This window comes from Pagrus major, chromosome 2 (assembly GCF_040436345.1).
Source record: "Pagrus major chromosome 2, Pma_NU_1.0".
In the NCBI taxonomy this organism is placed as follows: Eukaryota; Metazoa; Chordata; class Actinopteri; order Spariformes; family Sparidae; genus Pagrus; species Pagrus major.
The window spans coordinates 6,907,565-6,934,598 of NC_133216.1; the positions used below are offsets into that span (position 1 = coordinate 6,907,565).

Genomic DNA, 27,034 nt, shown 5'->3' on the forward strand with positions numbered 1-27,034 from the left:
ATGTACACTGTTTGTGAGTCTACACAATAAGTCACTGAGAGGCTGACAAGCTCGTTGTTAGTACAGCAATAAGTGAGAAAAACAAGTCAGAAAATGCAAATATACAAGCGAAAGATAAGATAGTTAACACTTAGTGGCGCTTTTCAGGGGCGACTTTAAAAAAAACAATTAAAACAGACGTGTTATTTAAAAGATGATTGGAGTTATCAAGTCACCGTTATATCAAACTGTTACAAAGACACAGAGATAGGCAGAGGTAGGAGGGGCAGAGTGGAGTCTCATTAAAAGCAGTAAAGCTGATCCTATCGACAGCATCAAAGGACTCTTTTGAATCATACTGTACTAATTTAAATCAGTCATACTAACCTTTTGAGACAAAGATAGTAAAAAAAAAAAATGTGAAATTGAACAGGGGACAGGCTGGTTACTCACAGTGTCTTTAATGACAATCTCTGACAGGTCTTGGATTCGGCCTTGTCGTGAAAACAACAGTAGCACTGAGAATATCTTTTCTCCACCACCCTGCCTCGACCTTGTAACATTCACAGCTCTGCGTTGGGTTCAGGAAACTCTAACATTAACTTGTTTCTTCTTGACTGGTAAAAGAAGTGAAAGCAGGAAACTGAAAAAAAAAAGAAATCTTCAAGACCGCAAGATTTGAGTATCTTCTGGACTGTAGACATTAACAATATAAAACCCTTCAAGCCTGCAGTCGATATCTACTATGTTAGGCACAATAAATAGGCCCCTGTGGTATTAAGGTTCAGAGTGACGAAGGACTCAGAACAAACTGATGTCTGAGTGCAGGTTATGCACCAGCATAAATCTATATTAACCACAAATAATTTAGGTCTCAAATATATACTACATCTAGTAAACATCTACTTTAATATACATTCTTAACGTATGTACAAGAGATCTGAACGTGTGTGACCACTTTACAGGCTGACTGAAAAGAATCCTCCACTCAACACGTGTTTAAATGAATCTGATCCAGTTTTCTCTGTGAGCTCATTTCTGCTGCCTTGATTTTTGCTTCCGCTCTGTAAACACTATTTACAGTCTTAGAAAATACACTACGAGACCTGATTTTACAAACTGTATGGTGACACTATGTACATTCAGGTGATAACAGAGTGAGTTATTATGTAACATCATCCGAGGATCCCTTGAGAAGTCTCTCACTCAACGTCATGTCAGTTCACAAACCCATGAGCCAGATTACCTTCATACTCAGTCAGACGCAGTGGTGATCGATTATCACTACGCTGTACATACAAAAAGTTTGATTGTGGAAACACAGTAAACAGCTTGAGTGTGAGCACTTTGAGCACAGATTGTGCTGCTGCTATCTGTAACCTTGATGAGTAAACCAGAGAGGTGTGTTTCAGTTTGGCTCTTATGTTAAGGCAAAATGTTTGGCACTTAGTTTGTACAGAATATTTGATATTTCAAAAATAACTCTGATTTCATCTTCACCAGTTCAGAGAAACTAATGGAGATGCTTTCTCAGCAGATCGTGACCAGTTTCAGTCTCCTGAAGAGTCCAGAAAAGTATTTTTGAAACAGAAATGTTGACGGTATAGAAACTGTAGGTGAGGTTGAGGATTAAGCATCCTCAGATGCACTTTGTCTCAGATGAGTTCCGATTGTGTCTTTGACCAAACAGCAACAAGTCAGTTGAGCAGACTGTTTCTACCCAGACACCCAGCTGTGTGTGGTGGTCTTCACTCCGTGAGGGAAACCTTGCTGGGTCACCATTGGCTCAAAGTTGAAGTCCAGGGAGTCCCCGTCCATCAGAGTGTCATGGAGGACCGTCTCCATGTCAAACTCAAACTTCTCGATGGACATGTCGTCCAGGTCGCTAGGCAGCTTCTCCTGATGCGAGGGCTGTGGCAGGCCTGGTCGGCCGTATCCGTTGGTGTTGATAGGGCAGAAGACACCAGGCATGCCTCCGCCGCTGAGGTGGCCGGAGAGGCCATAAGGCATCTGCATGGGGCTTTTGGCTGTAGGCAAACGTGCGGCCCCGCCACTGTGGCTCAGTGGCATAAGCAAGCGGCCGTTCATAGCCGGTGACGTGGCCGGGGCTTGGCTGTGCACATTGTGGGAGTGAGTGCGAGAGAGACCGTGTGGGTGACCGTTCCCGCCACCCATTAGTTTGGCTGCATGCTGGGTGCTGCTGTACGGTGGCAGCATGCAGCTTCCACTGGACTGAGACACCACAGTGTCCACTGACGGCATCAGCTCTCCGTGCTGGTCTGTATCTGCTGTCAGCAGCTCCTTCAGAAGTCCTGCTGGGCAGCTGTACTGGCCCATCGTGGGCCCGAAGCTGGGCTTACTCTCTGGCAGACCCTGCAGCGGCATGGACGACAGCGTGTTCATTCCTGCTTGGTACTTGAGGTACTCCTGCTGAGGCTGTGAGACCATGCTGGGGGAGCTGTAAGCAGGGTACCCAGGGCTCGGCTGAATCATAGGAGAAGGGGAGGACTGGGAGGAGCCAGGGGTTGTGGCCCCTCCTCCGACCTGAGAGTTGTTGGGCGAGAGCAAGTTCAGGTTGTCCAGAAGGTTCTCCATGACGTTCTCAGAACTGTGTCCCAGAGAGCCCGTCATCTCTGTCAGACTGGGCAGTGTGGCTGTCATCTTGGCCCCGGGGGCTCCTGGGTAGCCCATATGCACGTCTGCCTCCCCGAGGTCGTCCTCGGGCATGAAGGGGGAGAGGCGGCCGCTCAGAGTGCTGGCGTTGGAGCTGGTCCGAGGCCTGAAGCTGTTCCACGCATCAAAGTCATCGTTGCTGTGGGAATTTGGGCTGCCAGGCCACTTGGAGTAGGAGCCCGGGCTGTCTGCGCCTCCGTCAGGGCCGCCCTGCAGGGACAGCTGTGGGGAGACAAGGAGACTCTCAGTGTACCAACATACTGTATGTGCCAGAGACAGTCAGTGTAACATATGGTTTGGGCAGAAACCATTGGCAATAAATCAGACGGTTGGATGGTACAAAAAAATCTGATACCTTTTATTTTTCATTCTTTATTTATCACCCTTTTCCTCTACTTTTGACTCTTGAGCTGCTGCAGCAACAGAAAGTTTTCCCCATGTAACAAAATGATTCTTGCTAAATATTAAATCAATAATGTGAGAATATCTTGAGAAAGGCTATTCAAAGGATGTTTACAGACATGACGACTTAAGAAACAATACGAGAACAAGTTATAAGTGTGGATATCTTTACCGAACACATTCTTACTTAATTTCCCTCACCTCTAACAGGATATTAAGACCAGAGAATTGTGTTTGCTGATTGTAATGTAGCTATTAATAAAAACAAGTCCCATTAATGTCTTCATGATGATACATTATGTTGATATATCAACCAGTTTTTTAAAAATTTTTTTAAAAAAAATTGTGATAATTTGGATAAAACATTTATCAAATCAGTTTCTTTTTTGAAAAAACATCTGGCCATTTATTAAACTTTTCATAAATTCTTATTTAATGGAAAACAGTGTAGACAGTGAAGATAAAAGAAATGTTTCAAACTTGTAATATCAGTGAGCACAAAGAATTCTATGTATTTTGTTTACCTTTTTCTTAGCTGCTCTTCCTCTGCTCTTGGTGAACTTGCTGTTGTTGTCCATGGAGGCTGCCCTGCGGCGTGGGGACTTGCCGCTTTTCCCGCCTTCCGGGTTTAGCATCCACCACGAGCTCTTTCCCGTCCCCTCATTCTGGACACGAATAAAGCGGCTGTGCAGCGACAGGTTGTGTCTAATGGAGTTCTGGAGGAGAAGGAGAAAGAGAGAAAAGCCTGGTGAGGAGCAGACAAACAGAGAGATTTGTGCTTGCCCTTTTCACAAAACACTACAGATCTGCTTTAGCATACAAGTGCAAATCCATCCGTACAGGTGGCTCTCTTTTATCAACACGCTCGGCTTGACAGCCGACTTACAGAGGAGAAAGGGGGAGATGTTAAGGTCACTCAACAGTCGAATGCCATTTGCAATTCAAAGAAACACATGTGCGCAAACACACACACACAATAGGTGTCAGTAAGTTAACTCCATGAGCAATACATCCTGAACAGAGCGAGGATTAGACTGCAGGCTCTCCTTATCTCCAAACATACTGTACATGTGGGCCTTTATTTCCTTCACAAAAACACAGGGGCCCTTTGTAAAACAGCATTATACCAACACTCACATTCCACCTGACTACACGTCTTGTCGAAACCAGCACAGAATCAAAGGGAGGAAACAGACTAATCTTTCCTCCTTACAGACACATTAATAGTGTGCTCTAACGTTGCTTAGTGACACCCCCGGTGGAAAAACTCATTTTTGAGCAGGAAGCTAGTGAAGCATTGTTAAAACACTGCAAACAAGGGCGAGAATATTGAGCAAACGTCTGCTAAGCAAACCACAGAGAGGGAGATTTCTGTCCTACTTCAATGGAACTACTACTGTATAAAGTCTAAATCTGCCCAAACTGTTGTTTTAGTGACCCTCAGAGAAGAACTTCAGACTCTGGCACTGTGTCGTTTTGTGTCCGGGCCATAACATGAAGTAATGAGCCTTGGCCAGACATTACTGTGCATCCGTAAAGCTTGTTGTTTTGGAAGAAAAGACTGGAACTCCCGGGCGCACACACACACGCATGCAGAGCTTAGCGTGCATAGCGGCTTACGTCATCAGGCCTGTTCCTGCTGTGAGTCATTGCCTCACATCTGGTTCACAGTCTGCCCTCTGCTCTGCCTTCACCTCTGCTTCTCCTCATCGCAACCATCTCTTCTCACTCTTGACTCTGAAATGTCATCCCACTCTAACCGACACCACAATTATTACTGTTCTCTTTGATTTATTCTCAACTGGGTGAACGGTGAATTAATAAGTCTACAAAATGTCAGAAAAGAGTGAACAGTGCTCATCACACTGCTCATTTGTCAGACGGTCCAAACCCCAACGATGACATTTAGTTTAAAATGATGTGAAATGAGACAATGAGGCCAACTGTTGCACTTTAAAATCAGAAACAGCAAACGTCTGACATTTGTACTGGATAAATGACGTACATTTACAGCTGGGCTGTATGGCCTTAAAATATCACTGCAAAATGTTTAGGCCATATATATTGTGATACATGATATATATCTCACTATTTGGAAATCTCCTCATAAATGCTAGGACTGGGCAACAAAATCAAATATCACAATATTTTTTATATAATATCCTATTACTATATAACGAAATCCAAAATCTATGATGTATATTCCTGATATATTGCCCAGCCCTATTTCAAATATTAAAGGAGTAGTCCAACTATTTAGTGCTGCACTCCCATAAAGTTGGGGAGACACCTGATTTTAAGTCCCTGGTATGGGTCAATATCTTAAAACACTGGATTCCACATTTCCCACAATGCAACTTCATAGCATCTTTCATTAGATACTCCCTGATCGCTGAATACCCAATTTGTAACCAATGTGAAGAAAACACAATTTTTATTAGTTTCAGGTGATTACGCACTGATGAAAATATAATATTGAAAACCTGACACATTTCTGCCAATTCATCCCTATAATTCCTACGCTGGACCTTAAAGTCTCGTGCTCAAGCCAAGAGATAAACCTCATGACATCACTATGACATTCTCTGACTTTGGAAAGCTTCCTCATAAACCACAGACATTATACTGTACTGTAATTGTTTTCACGCGCTGACTCATGATCGATAAACTGACCTCAGTGTGGCGGACATCCCCTTTAATCAATTAACAGATCAATTCATTAGCTAATCTGCTCCCTAAAACACCAAACACCCTCTTTCATCGTTCTCCTCTTCTTCTTCTTTTCTGTAAATACTTTTTCATCTCACCATCCAGAAGCACCTCAGGCTCTCGGGCACATGGGGCCCTCCTGAACACTTTCCCTTAGGAATGAATGAAATTCCGAATCAAATGACCCGACAGGCCCCAGCCAATAGTCTCGGGCTAGTTTGCATTATCTGAGGGACGTGACAGCCCTTCCCTGATTAGCCTAGCAAATGCTGCCCTCCCCCCTCCTCCTCCTGCACATCGGTAGCTATGACAAAAGGCGAGGAGTAAAGTCTGGTCATGAGCCTCTCTTTCCCATGACTGCTGAGAGTGCTGGTAATTTCAGCTGTGCTGCAACAAGGAATGACTGCAATGTGAGCGCAGACGCCGGGATGTCCTGTTACAGCCCTATATCATCCTGATGACAGGAAGGAGAAACTCACAGCTAAAGTCTCTCACTTCTGACACTCTAGTTTCTGCTTGTGTCGCAGTCAGAACGTTGGGTGTTGTGATGATGGAGAACATTTAAAAAAAAAAAAAAAAAAAAAAATTAAAGTCCCAATGCAAGTGAAGGGTCATAAAAACTGCTCTGCTGGGAAATACCAGAACTCGGCAGAACTCGGAGTGCCGTGTGGGGAGTGTGGCCTGAGGGTGTCTGCTGGGGCCAATGGAAAAGCCTCGTCTCCCGCTGTTTGTGTGTGTGTGTGTGTGTGTGTGTGCCAGCTCGTGTTTTTAGTGGAATGGCAGCCCAACAAACAGCAGTGCAGTATGGTTTTGATTTTGTTGCTCGGTCCGCTGCAGTCGGTGATACTGAGGTTTGAAAACACACGCGAATGGGGATGAACACACGCACAGGAAAGCAAAATCATACAGTAAAAAAGACACAACCACACACACGCATATAGGAATGAAAAGCATGAGACATCGCTCGCTGCATCTGTTCACATCCTTTTTTTCTTTTTAACATATTCGATATTGTCGTATTCTTCTGGATCCCGCGACTGAATGTGACACTAATTTATCTCTGGCCGCAGTACACAGGAATCTGAACATTCCAGCTAATCACTGTGTGCAAAGTTCAATCGTAATCACAGCCAAAGTGTTAGTATCTCTTAGGAAACAGTAAAGGCAGGATTCCCAGCCAGGCAGCCGTCACAATCAACATTCCTCAGCAAGGTTACAAAACCCACAAATTCACGGAACTGAACTCTGAATTGCTGCCGTCGCTTGAGGATGGTCATATCTTGTGTTGTAAAAAAATTTGATAATACTGTCTCATGTCAGGAGTGAAATGTTTGGAAAGGAAACAAAAGATTGTGCAGTTAAAATAAAATACTGCTTGCATTAATACAAAGTTCATGTGTGTTTTTGCACTGAGGAATGTAATCGCACTAAATGTTGTGAAAACAGGCAGCGAGCTGGTGTTACTGTATCTCTGAAGGCTCGTCAGTCCAGCCTGAGATAATAAAAAGACTTCTCTCTGTTCTGCCTGAGCCCACCGCGAGGAGCACCACCTCCGTTCTCTGAGTCAACAGAACAGAGCGGCGCTGGCAAAACACAAGGAAGTGACCACATGAAAGAGGACTGTGACAGGAAACAGAGCTGACTTCCTGCTTCACAGGAAACACCACAGTCGTGAGGCAGAGAAAAAGGCATGGAATGCGAAGCCGCAGCGCCGCGGGCCAAGTGGACACCGCAAATTTAGCTTTCACCCCCTCCTCCGACACCCCCACCCACCGGCCGCCAGAGAGTTTATGTTTAGCAACAGGCGCTTATCCCTGATGTCACACTATATTTATTAAACGACAGCAATCACTTTGTCGTGTGACTATTGAAACTGGACTAGTGGAGACGTCATGACTCAACAAGTGGCTGCAGTATGGGAGTCTGGGTGGTGTGTGTGTGTGTGTCAGAGAATGTGTTTTGAGTGTAGGCTATTTAAGAAATAGAAAAAGAGGGGTTGTGTGTGACAGAGTGGGCACGGATCAGTAAAGAACACACTGTGCTGGTTTGAACTCCCTCACTGGCAGCACGACTGAAAGGCCACAGTGTTCGGGACAACTCTCCTCCTTCCTTCTCTCCCCCTTCACTCCTCCTTCTCTCTTACACTTTATTTCACCTCCCTCTTAATCTCCTCCCCTGCTCTCCTTGTCTTGTCTTCTCTCACCTCTTTCCTTTTCCTCCCATCTCCTCTCTTCTATTCTCTTCCCTTCTCATTTAATTTCCTTCCGTCTCAACTTCTGTCCCCTCCTTCCTACTCCTACTCCTACATCTTCACTCTTCTCCTCTCCTCATCACTCATCGCATCTCCTTTGCGTATCCTCTTCTTCCTCCTCTGTTTTCCTCCCTTCTCCTCATCTTGTTTCCTTCCTTCTCGGCTTGTCTTCTGTCACTTCCTTCCTTCTCCTACACCTCTGTTCTACTCCTCTTGCCTGCGTCCTTCTCCTCCCCTCATCTTGTTTCCTTGCCTATCCTTTCCTTATCACCTCCACCTAACCCTAACCCTAACCCTAACCTCTTCTCCTCTTTATTCCATCCTTCCCCTCTCCTTTCTTTCCTTCTCCCCTTATCTTCTCTGTTTTCTTTTATGTCATCTTGTTTCCTTTCCTCTCCTCTCTTCTCATCTCCTCTCCTGTTTCCCTTCCTCCAACTGTCCTCACCTTGTTTCCTTTTCTATAATCTCCTCTCCTGTCCTCTACCTGCAGACAAATGTACACGGTGTGCCAGATAGATGCTGGCACACTGACCGAGGTGCTGACGCTCTCAAGAGCTGCTCAAATGTCAACTCGTCTAATGAAAAATCCCCAGAAGAGCGCAACACCACCTACTTGCAGGGCTGCTTTGAATCAAGTGAAGCCACAAGTGAAACCTCAGCTGCAAAGCCTGAACAGCTAAAGATGTACAGTGCAGAAACGTTCCTCCTCACTGACTGAAAGCGTGCAGCAGGTTCAAGCTCACACGCCAGCAGTTCTCTGAACAGTTTCACATGCATTTACCAGAGGTACGGAACCCATGAAAGTGAAAAAAATGTGGTTTCCCTGCACTGTTTCCACTGAGCTCATTACAAAACGGTGCAGTCCTGAACAGGCTCTGTCACCTTTCGCTACCCATGTTTCAGCCCTAACAGTAGGTGTGCTCCTGCACTGTAACTAGCTATTTTCTGTGTAATGTCTGCGGCTGTGAGGAGAATAACCTATAGAGTATTTAGCTCACTGTTTCAAACCGCCACAGTAAGTCGCCCTAAAGCTGCAGCCTGGTCATGTCTGGAGCTTTGTGCTGAGTCTGGCTGAGTTAGAGCAGTGTGGTTAAGACAGAAAACGTGTAAACCTGTTATTAGCCTAACACCAGCTCAGCAGGTCTGCCCGCTTAACAACAGCACACAGCTCCAGGTGAGATGGCGTGGCGACAAGTGACGGGGAACTACCACTCGGTTGTTACACAGAGTCATCAAAAGATACGTTCATGGCAGGTTTTTCCCCTTCATGTAAGAAACGTTTGGTATTCTGTGATCCAGTGGCTGATTACAACTGAATACATGAGGTTATGAAAGCTGGTTCACTGAAGATGGCACATTGTGGATAACTGGCTGATCAATGTGATAGGTGAGCAGCGCAGATATGCACAAGAGAGGACAGTTACTTTCACAGAGTCTGTCCTTCTTGGCCAAAGGTACTATGAATTGTACTATGAACAAAAAATGTTTTGGTGCAGGGATTGCAGAGTACAAATGATTCAAACTCTTATTTGCTTGTTTGTCAAAGTCCACCATGTTGCACCACCATGTTTCTACAATAGCCCAAAATGGACAAACCAAACACAGGCGCTAGAGAGGGCCTTTCACATACCTGCCAACACTCCCACCAATTTCTCCCATTGATATCTGGATTTCATACAAATCAAATGGGTGTTTCTCACTTCCTATGTGGGATATCTATTGTCTGCCTGGCAACTCAACCCAGCGTCAGAGGTGAGCATGTGCTAAAACGCCCAGAAAATCTCCCTGTTTTTCACACCCTAGTGTTGGCAGGTATGCTTTCATGTTTCTCTTGCTTTTGGCAGCCACCATAGGTGAGGGTGAGACGAGGTCTGTTCAGTTGGTTGCACTCTGCAACCTCACTGCTTGATGCTACTAAATCCTACACACTGGACCTTTAACACTTAAGAAGTTTGGTTTCTTTTGTTAAATAAAAAATAATTGGGTGAAGAAATTGTGCTTTGTGTTAGGTTTTGCAGGAAGCATCTCAGATGTTGGCACTACTTTCATAGAATTTCAGAGGTTTTGAATATCTTGGAACCAAATTACATCAAACAGCCGATAAATCCAATTAAATTAGTTTTTGAGGGCATTTTTGTCTGGTTGGGTGGGATTTGGACGGTAAAAAAAGGTCAAATGACTCGAGTATCTGCACTTTAATGTGTTGAGAGTGATGTTTGGTCATTGTTGTGATACTTTACCGTAGCTTTCTCGTGTCTACCTACAGTTTGATTGCTTACGTGTTGTGTTTTATTGGAAATTGAGGGAAACTGTGAAAGTCATTTTGATCTTTACACGTGCTCGGCTACACACAAGGACTCCTTTTCTTACTCTATCTCAGCACACACACATAAAAAAATAAAGCAATACACCTTCACATTACCACATTCACAAAGCAATCTGAATAGACTGATGACTTCATGTGTTTGCACTTTGATAGGTTATCATCAGCACCAATATTGAACTGACCGGTGATAATCACTGACCTATTTACCAAAGTCAATACAGCAATGATCATAAAAGGCAGTGGATATAAAAAGCAGAGCCCAGGAAATGTAAAGCCTCGGGCCTTTCTTTGTATTATTTATACCCTCAGGTTCATTCAAATTGTCCGGAGAAAAGGAAATGATTGATGATGATGATTGTTGTCATTAATGTTGCGCAGCAGCGAGCAACACAGCACAGCGCCCCAGGTTTGTCTGGTCATGAGAGCCTAAACGTGTCACTGTTAGCAGCGGTAAAAAAAGAAATCTCTTTTCGCCACAGTTTCTGTTTAAAAAAGAATCTCAGATTACAAATGGAAACTGACCCTAGGATATGGTTCGATCCAGAAATAGGTCATCTCTGCCCTCCATCCCGCCCCCTTCCTCAACTTCTATTCCTCCCTTGTCCTTTTCACTCGCTCCTCTGGGACACCGTGCATCATGGGCACTACAGGCCACAGCTGATTGCACACTCGTGTTGCAGCAAAAAGGGTCCCTTTCTCACCCCCTGACGTCAACCTCCAATAATTCAATTTGGCAAAAAGAGGGGAGAGAGGAGGCCTGGACACAGAGCATTCAGTGTGGAGCTCCTTAAATTCACTTTAGTTCGATGCATGAGCCCCAGCAGCAGTATATGACTTCCAGGAAAGTACCTCTTCAAAATGGTCATTGTCAGATGCTGAGTTATATGACCACCGTAAAGCCCAGATGGAAAGGCAGAAAACACAAGTCATGCAGAAGCAAATCTGTCTGCAAATGTATTTACTGACGGCCGCTTGGCAGGATCTGCTTTTCACAATCCTCTGCAAGGAATCTGAGTGCAACCAACCGCCCTCCCCCCAAACACACACACACACACACACACACACACACACACTCAGCTGAACTTGGAAGCCTGAGCGGATGGTGATTGGTTAAGCTTGAGATTGATCTGTCTCACAGACGCTGCAGACAAATGATAAATATTCTGTGAGTGGTTTGGTGCACACGGTGAGAAGCAGCGAAGCCACTGACACTCCAGGATCCTTCATCGCCGTGTGATAGTGTGAGACGAGTGGCGGACTGGAGAGGGGCTATTAGTGAACTTCCTGCTGCATTGTATCCACACAGGAAGTGCTGGCCCGTCCTGATACTGATCCCACTGATGCCTCTGGTTTCTATGCAAAACACCGTAGAATGAAGCCCTGGTAGGTGCAGTGCAAGTGACCATAGCGCAAGAAAACAGTGGGTTCAAGAGCCGGCACTTCCTAATCAAAACTCTGGAGTCTGACAGGGCAAAACAAGAGGAAAAAGGAAAGAGGGGGCCCTTGTCCAGGTAGGCTTACGGCAGGATTACAATGGTGGATAAAGCCCTTACTGTACATCTTAGAAACAGCTCCCCACTTATTTGCCTCATTATGGATCCAAACAAAAAGAAGTTAATGTGAGGATAATAAATCAACTGCTATTTCCTCTGGTTGAGCCAGGCCTGACAAATGGCTCCAAGAGAAAACTTGGCTGGATGAGCGAGTGAGCGGCCGCACATTTAAACTTTAAACTACACATCAACGACACAGCCAAAAAAAGGGTTGCTGATTGAGAAAAGCCGGCTGAAAATCCGTCTGCTCTCCCTTGTTTTCTTTTCACCAGGCGAGCGAGAAAAGGGCGAGAAGTCAAAAGGCTCAATTCTGTGACAACTGAAAGAATAATGCAGGAGAATTGTTGGCATCAACGTTCAGTTATGAAGTAATTTCTAAGAAATTCCACCTAATTCATGCTTGCTGATTGCTCCTCTGTTCCTGACTGTTCCAGCTTAGTTATGCTTAAAAAACACATTAATCAAATATATTAGTACTAGCTACTAAGCTAACTGAAATTAAAAATGAATAAAATTAGTTATTGAAAAGTTTTAACCCTCAACAGACACATCAACGGCTGTCGTCACTGACATTTCAAGTGACGCTTCGATTCCTTTTCCATTATGACTCACAGAATAAGCTGTCACAAGCACATAATTTACGTCCTAAAGCGTAAACCTGTTTATAAAGTTTCAGGTCTTTATAAACCCGAGGGCCCCTGACCTGGAAGACCCATAAATGTTGCTGAGAGAGTGACTGACTGAATCATTCACATGACATTTCTGACTATTCATACGTGTCATTTTGAAATAATGTTCCAGCAGCCTGTTAGGAGCAATCAGAGTTTGGTGTTTACATGCTGAGCTCTGTCTTGTGCTCGCTGATTTCCTGACTCAGACTTAAGCAGCACGCAGCTCATGTGTACAGACAGGGACCGGGTTGTGCTGGCTAAGCTTACCATGCTAAAATATGTGCATGTGTTGCTACGTGCAACACAATGCGAGTCTGTAAATGCACAGAGCTGTGTCTGTGGAGCGGGGATATTTTTTGCCTCTGATCAGCAGAGTGGCTGGGCTGGGCCGCTGGGCCTGGATAAAGATGCAGTGTGTGGACCACTGCTGGGTGCCTGTGTGGCGGCCTGCGTCCATAGGCCTGACCCACCACGGGAGGGGGGAGGGATGGTGGGGGGAGTGTTTGGGGGGTTATATTCATACGCTCGTTACCCCAGTTCAACCTGGTAAACATGGGGATATCCCCGAGCTGTTTTTATGGCTGGATGTAGATCCCATAATAAATCTCCATTTGGCTGAGAGGATTTCTCATTGGTACACTTCTTTTCTGTGTTGTTTTATTAGACTGTAAAGCCCTGACATAAATGTATGGACTTCTAAACGGTTTCCATGAAAAAGGCTGCTTACCAGTGTTTGTAATGAGTTAAAACAGGAAAACAGAGAAAAAGGACCACCCACAATGTTTGACTGTTTTCTACAAAGTGCACCTCTTGATTCCTGTTGAGGACCAAAAATGTCACCAAAATGAATCAAGGACATCACTAGCAGGTAAGATACTAATATCAGGGGGTCTGGAGTCACAAACAACAATGTTGTTTTTCAAGAAAAGGAAAAATATTTCTTTAAAAATAGATTTCCTTTCTTTGTCGAGGTTATTTGTTTCCATTGTATGAGACTGACGACTGACTGGCCATGAGTGTTTTTTGTTTGATGTTGTTTGATTATGAAATAAAATGATTTAATATTTTATTTGTGCTGCCAGTTCCTGGTGTTTTTAACTCTATTTAGATTTGCACAACATCCATGGAGCCGCCTGTCTGTATGTTGGGCTGTAATATACTGACCTGTTTGCTCGTTCTGAAAATGAGCGAGTCATGCTCTGCCACAAAAAAGCTGCTCTCAGATAGAAAAAACACAAAAGTTCTTTTTTTCTTTTTCCATGGGCTCATTATGAAAGAAAACAGTGACACATCACATAATGCATAAATTGTGTGTATATTGGCCGGTGTGTTGATATTGGAATCTTTTACTCCCTAAAGTCTACATTGGCCCCAAAAATCAAATCAGTCGGGCTCTAAAAAATAGATATATTCATGTGTTCTGAAATGCAAAACGCAGTTTGTTTAACATAAAAATATTAATGTTTACATTGGTTGTTTTTCTTAAAATTATCGGCAGCATCCTTGTTACAGTATGTGGCCTTGTTGCTCCAGCGCCATTTGCCAATGGCAGTGTGCTACTATGTGTCATCTTGCTGGTTGGATAAAGTCCCGCAATCACAGTATGGATGGAAAAATGAGCTGAAAAGAGTTGTTAGTGTCTTTATTACCTCTGGAACAGCAAAAATGTTGTGACATTAAAACAGGGCACCAAGACCTGGGCTTGGCATCCCAGTCAGTAGAACCATTATCAACTGGCACCAGTACAGGTCAGGACAGGAGCTGCATAAGACTAAACCAAAGCCTCGCTCCAGAGATTACTTTGGCTCCATTCAACTGAAGCCAATATAGTATCTTTTGTGTGAACCACAACATCTCGATATGAAAACTTTCAGTCTAGAGGACAGTAAGCAACAATCCTGATTCAGTTCACAGCTCTGAGTAAAGAGGAAGAATGAATAAAATGAAGGAAACACTTGAAGAGGAAGAAGCCACAGAATCTGGCGTCACGTTCAGCGTTGCTTCCTCTCCCGATGACATCACTACCCCGATGATGCATACCTTGTACTGCTTTCAAAGCACCCACTTCCTGTCAGCTATGGGCTGAAATTTGCATCTCTTAAAAGTGAGAGGGGCCGGTGGAGGAAGAGATGGGTAATAGGTTAAAGAAAAGAGAGAAGTCATGGAATCGCTTCAGACAAATACATGTGCTGAAAAAGGAAATATCAGAACTTATACTAAACAAATAAACAGTCATGGCAAAGGACCACTTGTTATTACACTCACTATTAAATCATTATTAAAATGAGTTGCATACACCATCAACAACAATATTTGTTGAGAATATAGTGCTTGATTTAGTTTAATTTCTTCGATATAATAACTCAGTAGTATCTAACCACTTTCATAAATGTACGTTCTATTCGCTAGAACACGTTCTCACTCCCGCCTCGTCAAATACACCGGCTTGGTCAGTGGCCTTAAGCTTCAAACTGTGATGCTCTACCTGCCCCTCTAGCATCAGTTTTGCATGTGAAGGGCTCCACGATCAATTTAGCAATGATTATATACAATGTTTGGTTAGACTTTCAAAATAAAGCTTGCTGACAAACAGTTCAGACATATAATGACTTTTGGAATGTTATTAATGTTGCCAAACGTTCGCGGTTTGGTTAGGTTCAGTATCCAAAACAACTTGGTTAGGTTGAGGAAATGTTAACTTACTTCTGCTGCAAATATAAAAAGCAAATCACTCTTGACTCTTTGTCACCAATGGGACACAAACCCTGTTATCTGGAGGGAAAGTCCACTGTATGATCAACCAAACCAACCCAACCTAACCACACCCATCAACTTGGATTGTTCTCGCTATTTATATTACTGTGCTTTGAGAAGTAACATGACGTACCTACAGTACAGCGTTAAAATTAGAAGCGTGAGCCCACTGACCTGGCTGTTGTATTTGATGTGTTTGGAGTGGGAGCAGGTTGGTCTATTGGTTGTTACTGTGAAGTACTGAAAAAAAAAAAAAAAAAAAAAAATCCTCCCAAAATAAGTGCAGAATAGAAGATGTAGGATAATATGAAGATGCAGGGAAATAAAAACTACAAACTGTTTCCATCTTTTTTAATCGTTCTCCCCTTTACGTGTCAAGATTAATCTGAATGAAATCCCACGTAGCGTCGTTAAACAATGAATATAATGAGTGTTGATTCTTCACATGACGTCACAGAAGTCAATGTCGTCAACGGATCAAGATTCCTTTTGTCTTTGGTATCTCTGTTGTCAATTACTTCAACCAAGACATGAATGATTCATTGAGAGAAAAATGAGTCCACATGTGGTTACACGTCTAATCTGCCCGATTGGCACTGCTGCATTTCTTTGAAGCCAACGCAGGCCACCCTCGAAAATATTACATCAGTCATACATCCAGTAATACCACAGATAAATCTTCAACGGAAAACTACATTTTTGTCTGTATCAGCTATCAGTCATGGTAATAAGATAATACCATCCCACTCCTGCTTTAGAGATTGCTAACAGAAATCTATCTTGGAGTTTGAGTCTGTGCAGTATGTGCTAGTAGGCTACACGCTAACGTCAAGTGAAACCTGACTGCAGGTAACCTCCCTTCTCCCCGTGAGGTGTTTCCTTTACAAACACTACACACAGCCCAGAGCCTCACTATACAACACTGACAATAGCGCTGCAATGTTGAAACACCAACACACACCTAAACTGAACACACCTGAGGGCGGTTTGGTTACACACTTTGACCTCCAAACAAACTCCTGTGATGCCGTCTGACGCATGCACAGTCATAACTGCTTCGGATTAAAGTGCACATTTAAATTTTCCACCCATCTCCAGCGAGCGTTCATGTATGTGGACACAATCACACATGCCCGAGTGCATGTGCGATTGTGTGATAATGCCGGGCCAGCCTGACAGGCACCGTGCATAATCGCTTTAGGGCGGGAATTGCACAACAATGTGGGTCTGGGTAATGCCTGTGGTTTGGGGCTCTCAGCAGTGAGCGGTCCCGTAAATGTTGCTCTCCTCGCTCCCTGTGTGTCTGCAGCCACACGCACACACACACACACACGCACGCACGCACACACACACCCACACACACACAGGCTATGAGAAATCGATGGGACACCACATTTTTTACGTGTGAAGAAGCGCTGCGGGCTTTCACTTCTCATTTGAATGGTGAAATTATTCAAAAATCCATACAACAACAGGTTCCTCTTCTCACACCGTAAAACAATGCTGAGGTCTTTCTGTGAACCCCCACAGGAGATTTTCCCAATTTTTCAGACTGATGAGAAGTTGTGATGGCCAACAGAGCAACAGCATATTCTGTGAAACAAACTGCCGTGCCCGGGCAAACCCACTGCCAAAACAGACGATCACGTGCTCTCGGCCTGCTACTACTAAACCCGCGCTGAGGAAAACAAAACAATCTGACTCATCCTAAATGACTGTTTACCTGACCACGGCGCTGGATGTCAACTTTCGACTCCAGAGTAAAGCAGCCTGCGTGGGCACCTGTGGGCTCTGTCCTGTTGAATGAGACTCGACTCTCTGCTTTTACCTTTTCATATATCACTTAAACTCTTCCACTCTCGGTCCTCTGGTATTAAGCCAAAAAAAGAACTGACAAAACAAAACTCTGGCAGGAGTGCTGCAGGGCTGTGTGATGCCAGTGTCTGAGGTGGGTGGAGACGCCCGTGCACACATTCGACATGATTTGTTTGAATTCGCTAAATGAAAGGGGCACTTTACGGGGATTTTCCTGGGTCCTTTCCATAGAGATAAATGCTCTGTAAGTGTGAAGTTTAGCAGCTGGAGCACCAGCTGTGTCACTAACTAAGGTTGAATATCACTTGTAATATAGTCACAGATAGTCATTATTCCGAAAGTCAGTAAACATACAGTTTTAACAGAGCATGCTCGAATTAAGTCTGTTTAGCTTATTTTATATCTGTGGATCATGTGTAAACCCACTCTGACGTCACCCACTGATTTGTGGACTAGATTGGCATCCCTTCCATAGAACTCTTGTTTTTTGGAGACAGAAGTGGCCATATTTGGACGAGGGTGGAGCTGGGGACGATACTGATTGGATCTTACTGAGAAACTGAGGACATGCCGTGGTAGCAACTTGCTTTATCATCTGTTTTACTCTAAAAGCAGCCATAATTTACAAAATGAACGTCATGCTGCACTGAAGAAGCCTTCATGTATCAACACATCCTCTTACCTAAACTATTTTAGAAGGTTGATTGCCAGCGACTCCCAAAACTAAATGCAGCGTTACAGTGACAGGCGTACTGAACTTTAGTCAGACGGTTGCAGTTTGGTTAGATTAGGCTACAAAACAACTTGGTTAGGTTTTTATTAAGTTACAAAAACTCCATTGTATCATTGACTTTTGGTTTCATGCTGGACATGAACAGCGGTCTCCTGGTTGAAGTCCTGTGCCTGTTTTACCCGACCGTCCACCACATCCTCCTCCCTGTGCCGACTTTGTCACTCTTTATACTCTGTCACCTGACTTCCTTCTTTGCTGCTGTAATAATTACTACAGCCACTAGAGGTTGCCGCCGAACAAGAGACATAAATATGGGTCATAATAAGCAACAGGGATTTTTTAAAAGGATTGAAATTGAACGGCTGCATAATAAAGCCAAATTGTCTTTTTCTGCTATAAAAAGCACTAAAACTCATTTCGTAACATTTTTAACAATCACAAAATGTATTCAGAAAGGAGTTAACAGATGTTTTTCTAGCTGCCTAAAATGTCTCATCAGTGCAGGGCAAACCTTGACCGAGCAACGCTTGGCAGAAATTTGACTTATTGTCCCTTTAAACTGAAACTTATTTACATGTTACATCAGCTCTGCAAGTTCTGGGCACATCTGAGTGAAGAAAGTCATTGCATCTGCAACACTGTCTGGCAATCAGAACTATGAGCAGACAGAATCAGAACATTTCGGAGACAGAACTTCACACTGTAAAGCCAAGGCAGACAGACAGCCAGCCAGACAGACATGGTCCTCTGTGTTATGTGTCTCACTGCTCTCGTCACTGCCTGTTGGCTTCCTCCCATGGCATTCTGGACACGCTGTTAAAGGTTTACTCCCGAACAATGACCCAGACAGCACCGGCACATGGAATCAATTGTCAATAGTGGTTTGAGGTTGTAGTGATGTGACTTCATAGCTACAGAACGGCTGGAACCATAAATAAACACACATGTCCCACACACAGACATAAACACCATTTGATATCCCTGCTGCGCCACGCTGACCTGCTTTACTCCCTATTTTTTTTATTTCAGTCAGTGATTAATATCCTAAAATGTTTCTCGGTCGGGGGAATAACAGACAGACAACAACAGAGAGTACTAATGACGGGGCTGAGAGGTAAACAAACGTGGGGCAGGACAGAAAAAGGAAAACACAAGGTTGTGAAATCATCTGTCGGGCCACTAGTTTCACACTGTTGCTCAATCAAATCAGTGTGGATGGCACAGTTACATCACACGGAGCATGACAATATTTTTCCCTCATACATCACATTTTTATACCCTGCTGAGCCAAAACCAAGCTGTTCATCTTGGAAACAGAACATTTTGTCATTTAAGTCATTCCCTGCTTCTTTCTTTTGTTTTGTTTTCTAAATCAAAGATACAATATGCAACATTTCAGAATTAAATTGTTTAAAAACAACTTGACATTGGTGATATGTTTTGTTGAGCTGTGTACTTATATTATCCCACACATTTCCAACAGTGTTCAAACCCAATGAAATCCATCATTTGAGTCAAGGTATGTTTAATTTGGTCGCCTGTCTCTATAACTTCTGGCAGATAGAGACTAAATGTAATGTGAATAAAACTTTATTGGCAATTTTGGTCGTTTAGCAATGAAGACAACAACGCCCATGATTCCATGATACTTCTTCATTTGTTTTGTTTTGATTCAGAGACGTGCATTTGAATGGTCTTTGGATCTGAACTCAACAATTTGACAATTAATGAAATACACAATCAATTCATTAAGTGATAATGAAAATACTCATTAGTATCTACCAGGACATCTCACACAGAGCGGATCAAAGACTAACAGGTAGCGTTCATCAATACACACAGCTGCTTTTTAACACCCATGGTGTGCCAGCTACAGTGATTCAGCACATCAAAGCACTATAAATGGTATGAAAAGCGAAGGGGAGGGATACAACGGCAGTGGGAAAGAGATACTGGATTAAAATCAGCTGGGGAGAAAAGGAAAGTCAGAATATCACACCACAATATAAAATATATAAAAGCCTGCGCTGGAATGTTCCCTGTGTCGACCCGTCTGTCTGTCTGCCATCGTGTCTGTGCATCTGCCAGGAGCAGGGCTTTAATTATGAGGCCCAGGTTATGTGCACACGCACACACACAGGAGACTAACGTCCGACATATCTCTAACACAGTGCCTCACAGTTCCGCTGACTAACCAGTGGCACCAGACTTTGGCCTGCGGCTCCCTGATTCCAGTAAATGTCTTGTTATGCAACTCCTAACAAGTGTCACCCAGTCTGAACTTAAAGCATTCTGGGGCTCTGCCTCTCTCTCTTTCTTTCTCTTCATCCCTTAATTTTTCTCTGAAGACAGTAAATGGTTAGCTCCATCGAGTTTGACTGAGGGGGGTCCAGTAACCCTTCAAAGCACTAAGTGTGCCCTGCTTTGTGCAGAGGCAGAAAACCAGGAATGGAGAGGCGGGCGGCGCAGGCAGGAAATGGGGAGGAGGGCGCGGAGAGCTCCTCCAGCTCTTTGCCTGAGAAACACAGCTGCCCCTCATGTCTTGGGGCAATGCCAAGGTTGGACTCCTCGACTGCCTCAGGGGGGTGAGAGGTGTGTGTCTGTGTGTGTGTGCTGAACCAGTAGAAACAGGAGGACTGCTGTTCTATCCAACTCCCTGTCCTACTAATACACATTCAGACCCAGAGAGACAAGCAGTTTGATATGAAGTGCAACCAGCTTTGTGCTCACTCAGGATTTGAATTCTTGGCGTCTGCATTTCTTGAAGCCAAGTTCCGCTGGTTCATGTGAAATACATTTTAAATAAGAACCTTAAGAACAATCAGGAAAGTTAAACCATCTAAAATTAAAGGTAATAAAACAAAACCGGGGTACAATGTGACTAAAAGACCCGATTATCAATCAGACGTTTGAATTGGGTTGGGAAACATACTGCAAGACAATGGAAATCCGTCACCGAGTCCGAGTCACACAGGATTCTGTTCTGACACAACCGTTTACTAACGGGAGGAGAGCTCAGAGATTACTTTTAAACTTCTGGCATTAAAAAGTGGATTTAACCTCACTCCTGTTTATCAACCTGACTGGGGCTGCAGAGAGGGGAGGGGGAAAAGAAAAGAAAGAACATGATTCTCTGGTGAGTCCTGAGTTCATTAAGTGGTTGACCTGAATTTAACGACACACCCTTGGTGCATGCTCTTGCTCGCTATCTTATGGCTAATGCACAATAATTGGGCTGATGATGGGGCTGTAGTGGTCCATGGAATAACATGCCCTTGGAAAAACTTATCCTAGCAGCCATAGCAAATATGAGATGCTTCACATATTCAGATGGACACTTTATATTATCAGTGTAACTTAATCAAGAAACTTGCATCCTTAATATCAATCAGTAGCGTGGCCCTATGACCCATGACGTGGTCATACAATCACGTTAGAGATGCAGAGATTCCACTTGTATCCCGACCTGCTACACGACCTCTCCTCTCCGTGATACCTACTGTGTTTACTGTAAGACTAAGAGGGATTGGAGTCAATGAGTGCATTTACATGGTAAAGACCCTGGTGTCACTTGCTGTACAATCTGCTCTGACCTGTGTGTTTGTCTGCTCCGGCACAGTTTGTTTTGAGATCCGTGGGAGTGTTTACCAGCGTAGGCTGAGGAATTTCAGGTCAAGAGAGCGCCGTGTACAGAGAAAACCTGCGACTGAATTGATCTCGATACTGACATCAAAGAGCACCTGAGCCATCCAGCTCCGCTGGCTGAAACCAAATATTTATCTTGTGGTGACGTACGTATAGTAGAGAAATACAAGAAAGAACAGAATTTTGGCCGGCATGCAAGGATGTGTGTGTACTGTATACAGTGTGTCATACTTGAAATACATACATTAATAACATTTGGAGGGAGATAAAGAAAGAAATGTGAACAAGACATATTAGAAATAAATAACCAGCTCTGCAGAGAGGCTTGGTGATACATAATTTGTGCCATCTGTTCTTCTTCCTGTGTGATGGCGCCCTGTGCCAGGGCCAGTGTCCAGTCCACTCGGAGAGCTTCTCCAAGCTGGTCCCACCTGGCACAACTGTCCTCAAACTCACACTGTCGCAGACGGCCTGAGAAGTGTGGGGGCTGTCGTGACTCAGTTTAGACACGACCGACTGTGGAGGATCGGCAGCGCTGAGAAACAAGCTCAGCCTCAAACAATTACAGAGCAGACAGCCTTAATCACAGATTAATGAAAACTTCATGTGCTTCAGCCCGTTCACTTCAGGTGAGCCTCGTCTGCTCCGAGAGAGAAATGATCCCTGATTAACGAAAGTGAATCACAACCGATGTTTTAGGGGCTGAACAGTCGATGGTGCCAAGAATCGAAGCATCTGTGTTGTGACTCCTGTCATCGAGAACACTCTTACACCACAAACTTTAGCCTGCATACATACTAATTATCCATGGGCAGAAAAATGTATCATTACAAACTTTGAAAATGGAATCTATTTGCTCTGAATCTGTATTTGATACTCACTGAAAAGTCAATGTAAAAACTTGTTTTTTTAAAATGTCTAAACATTTTTGCAAAGCGGGTGTCTTTGAAAGGAGGTCTGCCACACAATTTACATATTCCTGTTTTCAATCAGCCATGTTGCCTCAGTCCAGACAGACTGTGACAAGACAGCCGAGGATCAAAAAGCTCACCTCGCAAAAAAACAACCCGAAAGATTCACGGAGTTAAATACTGATTAACGAATTGAAATGTTTGGAAGTTACTTTTTAAATCCACTGAAGAACACAACAAAACCCATACGGCTGCCCACAGAATTCACCATTCTACATTGTCATGTTTCCTCAGTTCCTCTCTGGCTCTCGCCCCGGCTCATAAGTAAGCTCGCTCTGAAGAGAGACAATGTGTGATAGCCCCCCTGTGTGGAACCGAGGGGAGCTCTATGAATAACTCCCCTCGCAGCAGTGAATGGCACTTTGCTTTCCCACAGTATTACTCAGTCTACACCCCCAACATGGCAGGATAAGCAGCAGGCCCAGGCGGTGCCTGAGCGCCCCTCTCCAAGCCGCCAGTCACACAATAACTGTTGCATTGACGGAGCAACATAGAGAAACTTCACTTAATGAAGACACAAGACATGTTCAACGTCTTTTTCACTGGGACTCTGTTGCATGTTTTACAGATATGTAAATGATCTACTGTTGTAGAGTTAATGATGCTGGAGATAGTTAACTCACCAAGTCCCTTGTGTGAACTGACTCTTTTTATAAACATTTCATTAATCTGTTGTAACCAGTCAGTATCACTGAGAAACTGTTGACCGCAGCTGTGTTTTATGGTAACTGAGACATTGGTACCACTGCTGACAATCCTGTGGTGAGTGAGAAGTTGATTTCTTAACAAAAATGCTTACTACAACATTTTACAGTAAAAACTGTCAATAGGAAACATGGTCCTTCCTTTGAAATTTCAATACCAGCCCGGATTCTTTTCTCTGTTTATACTTCGTCGGACTCTACACGACTAACGCTCTGTAGCTGTTTGTGTTCTGAGGTGCCGTCTGACCTCACACTGCTTATCGATCCTTTATTTAGATCCCCCATTAGCTTCCACAAACTGAATATTATCCTTAGGTCCTCATTAAGGGTCTCACAATTTCGATTCTAAATCAAAAATTGGTCGATATGAGCTATCAGCTTTGATTGTCAAAATGAAAACCAGGATTGCCGAGTCTGCCTGTATTTTTTCTCTCCCCCTCCCCGCCTACTTGCGCACAAACATTGAAAGACGACACAGCTAGCTCTCCGGTAGCCTGCAGTTGCACTTCCAGACACACTGTGTGCACAAAGACGATCAGCTGACAGACAGCGTCAGACATGTTGGGTTTATTTTCTTTTTCAGAGATCCTTTATTGATTTGTTTGGGAAGAGGGTTTACTCTGGACACATTTGAGAAACTAAACATTGTAATAACCTGAATTTCTATCTTTTGTTGTATATTGTTGAATTGCGTTATTGGAACACAACCTGTTGTTGTAAAATACTTTTCTTTTTAAAAGACTATTTAAAAACATAAATGACAGTTGTCCTCAGATTTAGCAGCAATTTCCCTTGTTAATGCACCCCTCTTAGTTTTGTTTTATTAATTAGCCATAAGTATTTACTGCTCATTGGGGAAAGAAAATTCTCTTTAAAAAAAAAAAGTTCTCCTCTAAGCGACTATATCGATGTCCATACACCTTTTACACTTTTAATTATAAGCCTATTGTGCTTTTCTATTTTATTCTGATGTAGTTGTATTTTTGATCATTCTCTGGCACAAGAATTTCTTAAAAAGTTTTGTGTGCCACTCCAGTTAATGGAGTGATCGGAAAAGAACATTTGACATACAAATCCTAAAAGCAATAGAATAAAATAGATGCTAAAGTGCCGATGCATAGGATGAACACAATGTTGCTTTTCCATGAGGAACCAAACAAACATCACCACCCTCACACCACGCTGCCCAGTGCCCGCTCTGTTTACAGTGTGTATTTCACCACACTGAAGGGGTTTTTCCACTCATATAATTTGACTGACGGGACGATGTTTGACAGCTCAACATGTGTGCTGTCATTTCTGTAAACGCTGGGGTCAAATGGATGAGTGTGAATGCGGAAAACTGCATTTGTCTTCAGTGAACTTGGGAAAATGGTTAAAGGGCAAAAGCGGTTTGAGTTATGACTGATTTTTATATATCTGCCCGTATGATTCACAACTAAAGAAGAAGAAGAAATACTTGATGGCATTAGTCAGTGACATGAGTGTGTAATCTCTCAGCACATGACTCAAACATGGGAGCCTCCTCTGACAGGGGAAGAAAAAAAAAAAAAAACACTCGACAACTGCTTTAAATTTCATCGAGAGCCCAGACAGCCTATAACAGAGGGAAGCCGTAATAAATCTTTCACTGTGTGACTGCAGGCTCAATATGATTTCCCGCTGGGAGAGTAGGCTGTCATCAATTTATTGTCAGACACCACTGAAACTATGTGTCTCCAAAGTGAGGTTTACGCCCTTCAATAGCGTTCAGTGGGAGGGCCTGTCACACCACATCAGAAATTTTAAGTCCCCTCTTGTGTAATGTGTTGGACAGTTTCCAGGACACATGAATGCTTCTGGTATCTCCTTACGACACAGAGCCATCACGGCTCCATTCAAAGCACACACTCTGATACGGAAAAAAACTGATTTAGCCTAAAAATCTATCATTAACTTTACAATAACAGCCAAGGGAGGAAAGTGCCTCGAACATACCAGAGCCTGAACTCACAGCATTTTCAAAAAGCACACTGAGGGAACTGGCAAAGAGAAGAAAAAAAAAAAAACCCTGTTGAGTCAGCAGACTCATATAAATCACACACTGCAGGGAGAAGTCAGATGACTGTCTAAGGTCATGGTAGCAATTGGTCAGTTTGCTGAAGTGCCATAACTGGATGGATGACAATGAAGGGAGCAGATGATAAACAATTTCACAGTAAATGAACTCTTCATGCATCCTCCTTTGTCTACACATTGTGGGAAAAAACAAGGATGGCATGCAAATATCTGCAGAAGTGATAACCATAGATGATGCAGATGAAACATCAGCAAACCCTGACCAAAAAGCATGATATAGTCACAATAAACTGACTGTCAAACAAGTCAGAAAAGCCAGAAAAGCCAGAAATCCCTGCAGGGATGTTGCAGAGATACCACAGGAGATAAAAACGTAGCATAAAGCACAATTAAGTCCCTGTGAAGTACCACAGACAGACAACTTTGTAGAGCTGGGACAGACAACTGCTTTATCAGACATGAGCAGCACTCACTCTCTCTCTCTCTCTCTCTCACACACACACACACACACACACACACACACACACACACACACACACTGTACCTCTTGGATTAAAGTAGCAACAGTAAAAAGAAAACGTACCTTCCAGCCTGCAGAGCTGTTGCTGTCCCCTTTGTCCTTGAAATAAGGCACACTCTTCACCATCCAGTCATAAATCTGAGACAGAGTGAGTCGGCTCTCAGGAGAACTTTCGATAGCTTTGGTTATGAGGTCTGCATATGACATATTCCCCCATGCGTTTCGCCGGGAGGAGCTGCTCTTCCTCTGGGCAGCGGCGGCAGCTGCGGCCGCCGAGGAGGACGAGCCCACCGGGGAGGAGAGCAGAGGCACCTGCTGCTGCTGCTGCTGCTGCGGCTGCTGCTGATGGTGGTGATGCGGGAGTTGCGGGTTCGGGTGCTGCTGCTGCTGCTGCTGATGTTGCTGCTGATGTTGCTGCTGTGGAGGTTGCTGGTGGACGCAGTTCTCCTGACACTGGAAATCAGTGCACAGGATGACAGGCTTCTGCTCCGTGAAGTCCTCGGTCTCCTCCAGCAGGCTGAGGTTGTTGATGAAGTCGCTGTTGCCGGCGGGCTCCTGCTTCACAGACGGCACCGGCGAGGACGTGTTGGAGTCGCCCGGGTTGATGAACTCCGGCCGGGGCAGGGGCCAAGTGCACGACCGCGGCCGCGACAGGGGCTCAAAATCCGGGTCGATCTCCACCAGGTGTGGCTGCTGGGCCGCTTCCGCCATGGTCGAGAGGTGACGGAGCCAAGTGTTACAATGTCACGTAAATGTGACGAGCCTGTCGCCCCTCTAAAGCGGCAACTTCGCCTCTCAAATGTGCGCACACACGAGATAAATGTGTCCGGGAAAACAGAGCTCCGCCTGCGCGCAAAGTCTGCACTGACAGTCACATCCCAAGCCGGTACAAATCTGTGTTAACAACAATAAAAAGTGTGTTTGTAAAAAGGCATTTCACGAGGAAAAGAAGTTGTCTGAGTGTCCACAGTGTGTTGAGCCGTCGGTTTGTTGTTGTTATCCAGTCGTAGTGATGTTCCGTCTGCGCCCCGGACAGCCTGTTGACTCTCTGAGCTGTTCAGCATGTGAGGACTTACTGGAACTATCATTTGTCGGGTGACACCGCCCACATTTTAGACTGACAGCACGAGAGAGCCAATGAAAAGCGTCAAAAGAGTTAGGTGAAAGAAAAAAAAGTCCTTGTTTTCATTCTTTCGTCTAGTAAACATCGTATCTGAGCACCCAAAAATGAACTTTTTTCTGTCAGCCGTGTTCCTCTCTGAAGATCAGC

The 27,034-nt window shown here is 44.0% G+C and overlaps 1 protein-coding gene across 1 annotated transcript; it reads right to left on the reverse strand.

Moving 5' to 3' along the window:
• Positions 1-429: 429 nt before the first annotated feature.
• foxo1a (forkhead box O1 a) lies at positions 430-26,814 on the reverse strand. Its single transcript, XM_073483284.1, has 3 exons — positions 25,828-26,814; positions 3,579-3,770; positions 430-2,874 (listed from the first exon to the last, which is right to left on the reverse strand). Exons 1-3 carry the CDS (start codon positions 26,473-26,475, stop codon positions 1,696-1,698), a joined length of 2,019 nt encoding a protein of 672 aa, XP_073339385.1. The 5' UTR covers positions 26,476-26,814; the 3' UTR covers positions 430-1,695.
• Positions 26,815-27,034: the final 220 nt, after the last annotated feature.

What these genes read in the sequence shown, in the direction of transcription:
- foxo1a (XM_073483284.1), bottom strand. Translation starts at nt 26,475, where the DNA reads ATGGCGGAAGCGGCCCAGCAGCCACACCTGGTGGAGATCGACCCGGAT. An exon ending in ACAGCTCTGCAGGCTGGAAG is followed by an intron (nt 3,771 to 25,827) that starts GTACGTTTTCTT and finishes CTTCTCCTCCAG; the next exon opens with AACTCCATTAGACACAACCT. An exon ending in GAAGAGCAGCTAAGAAAAAG is followed by an intron (nt 2,875 to 3,578) that starts GTAAACAAAATA and finishes GTCTCCCCACAG; the next exon opens with CTGTCCCTGCAGGGCGGCCC.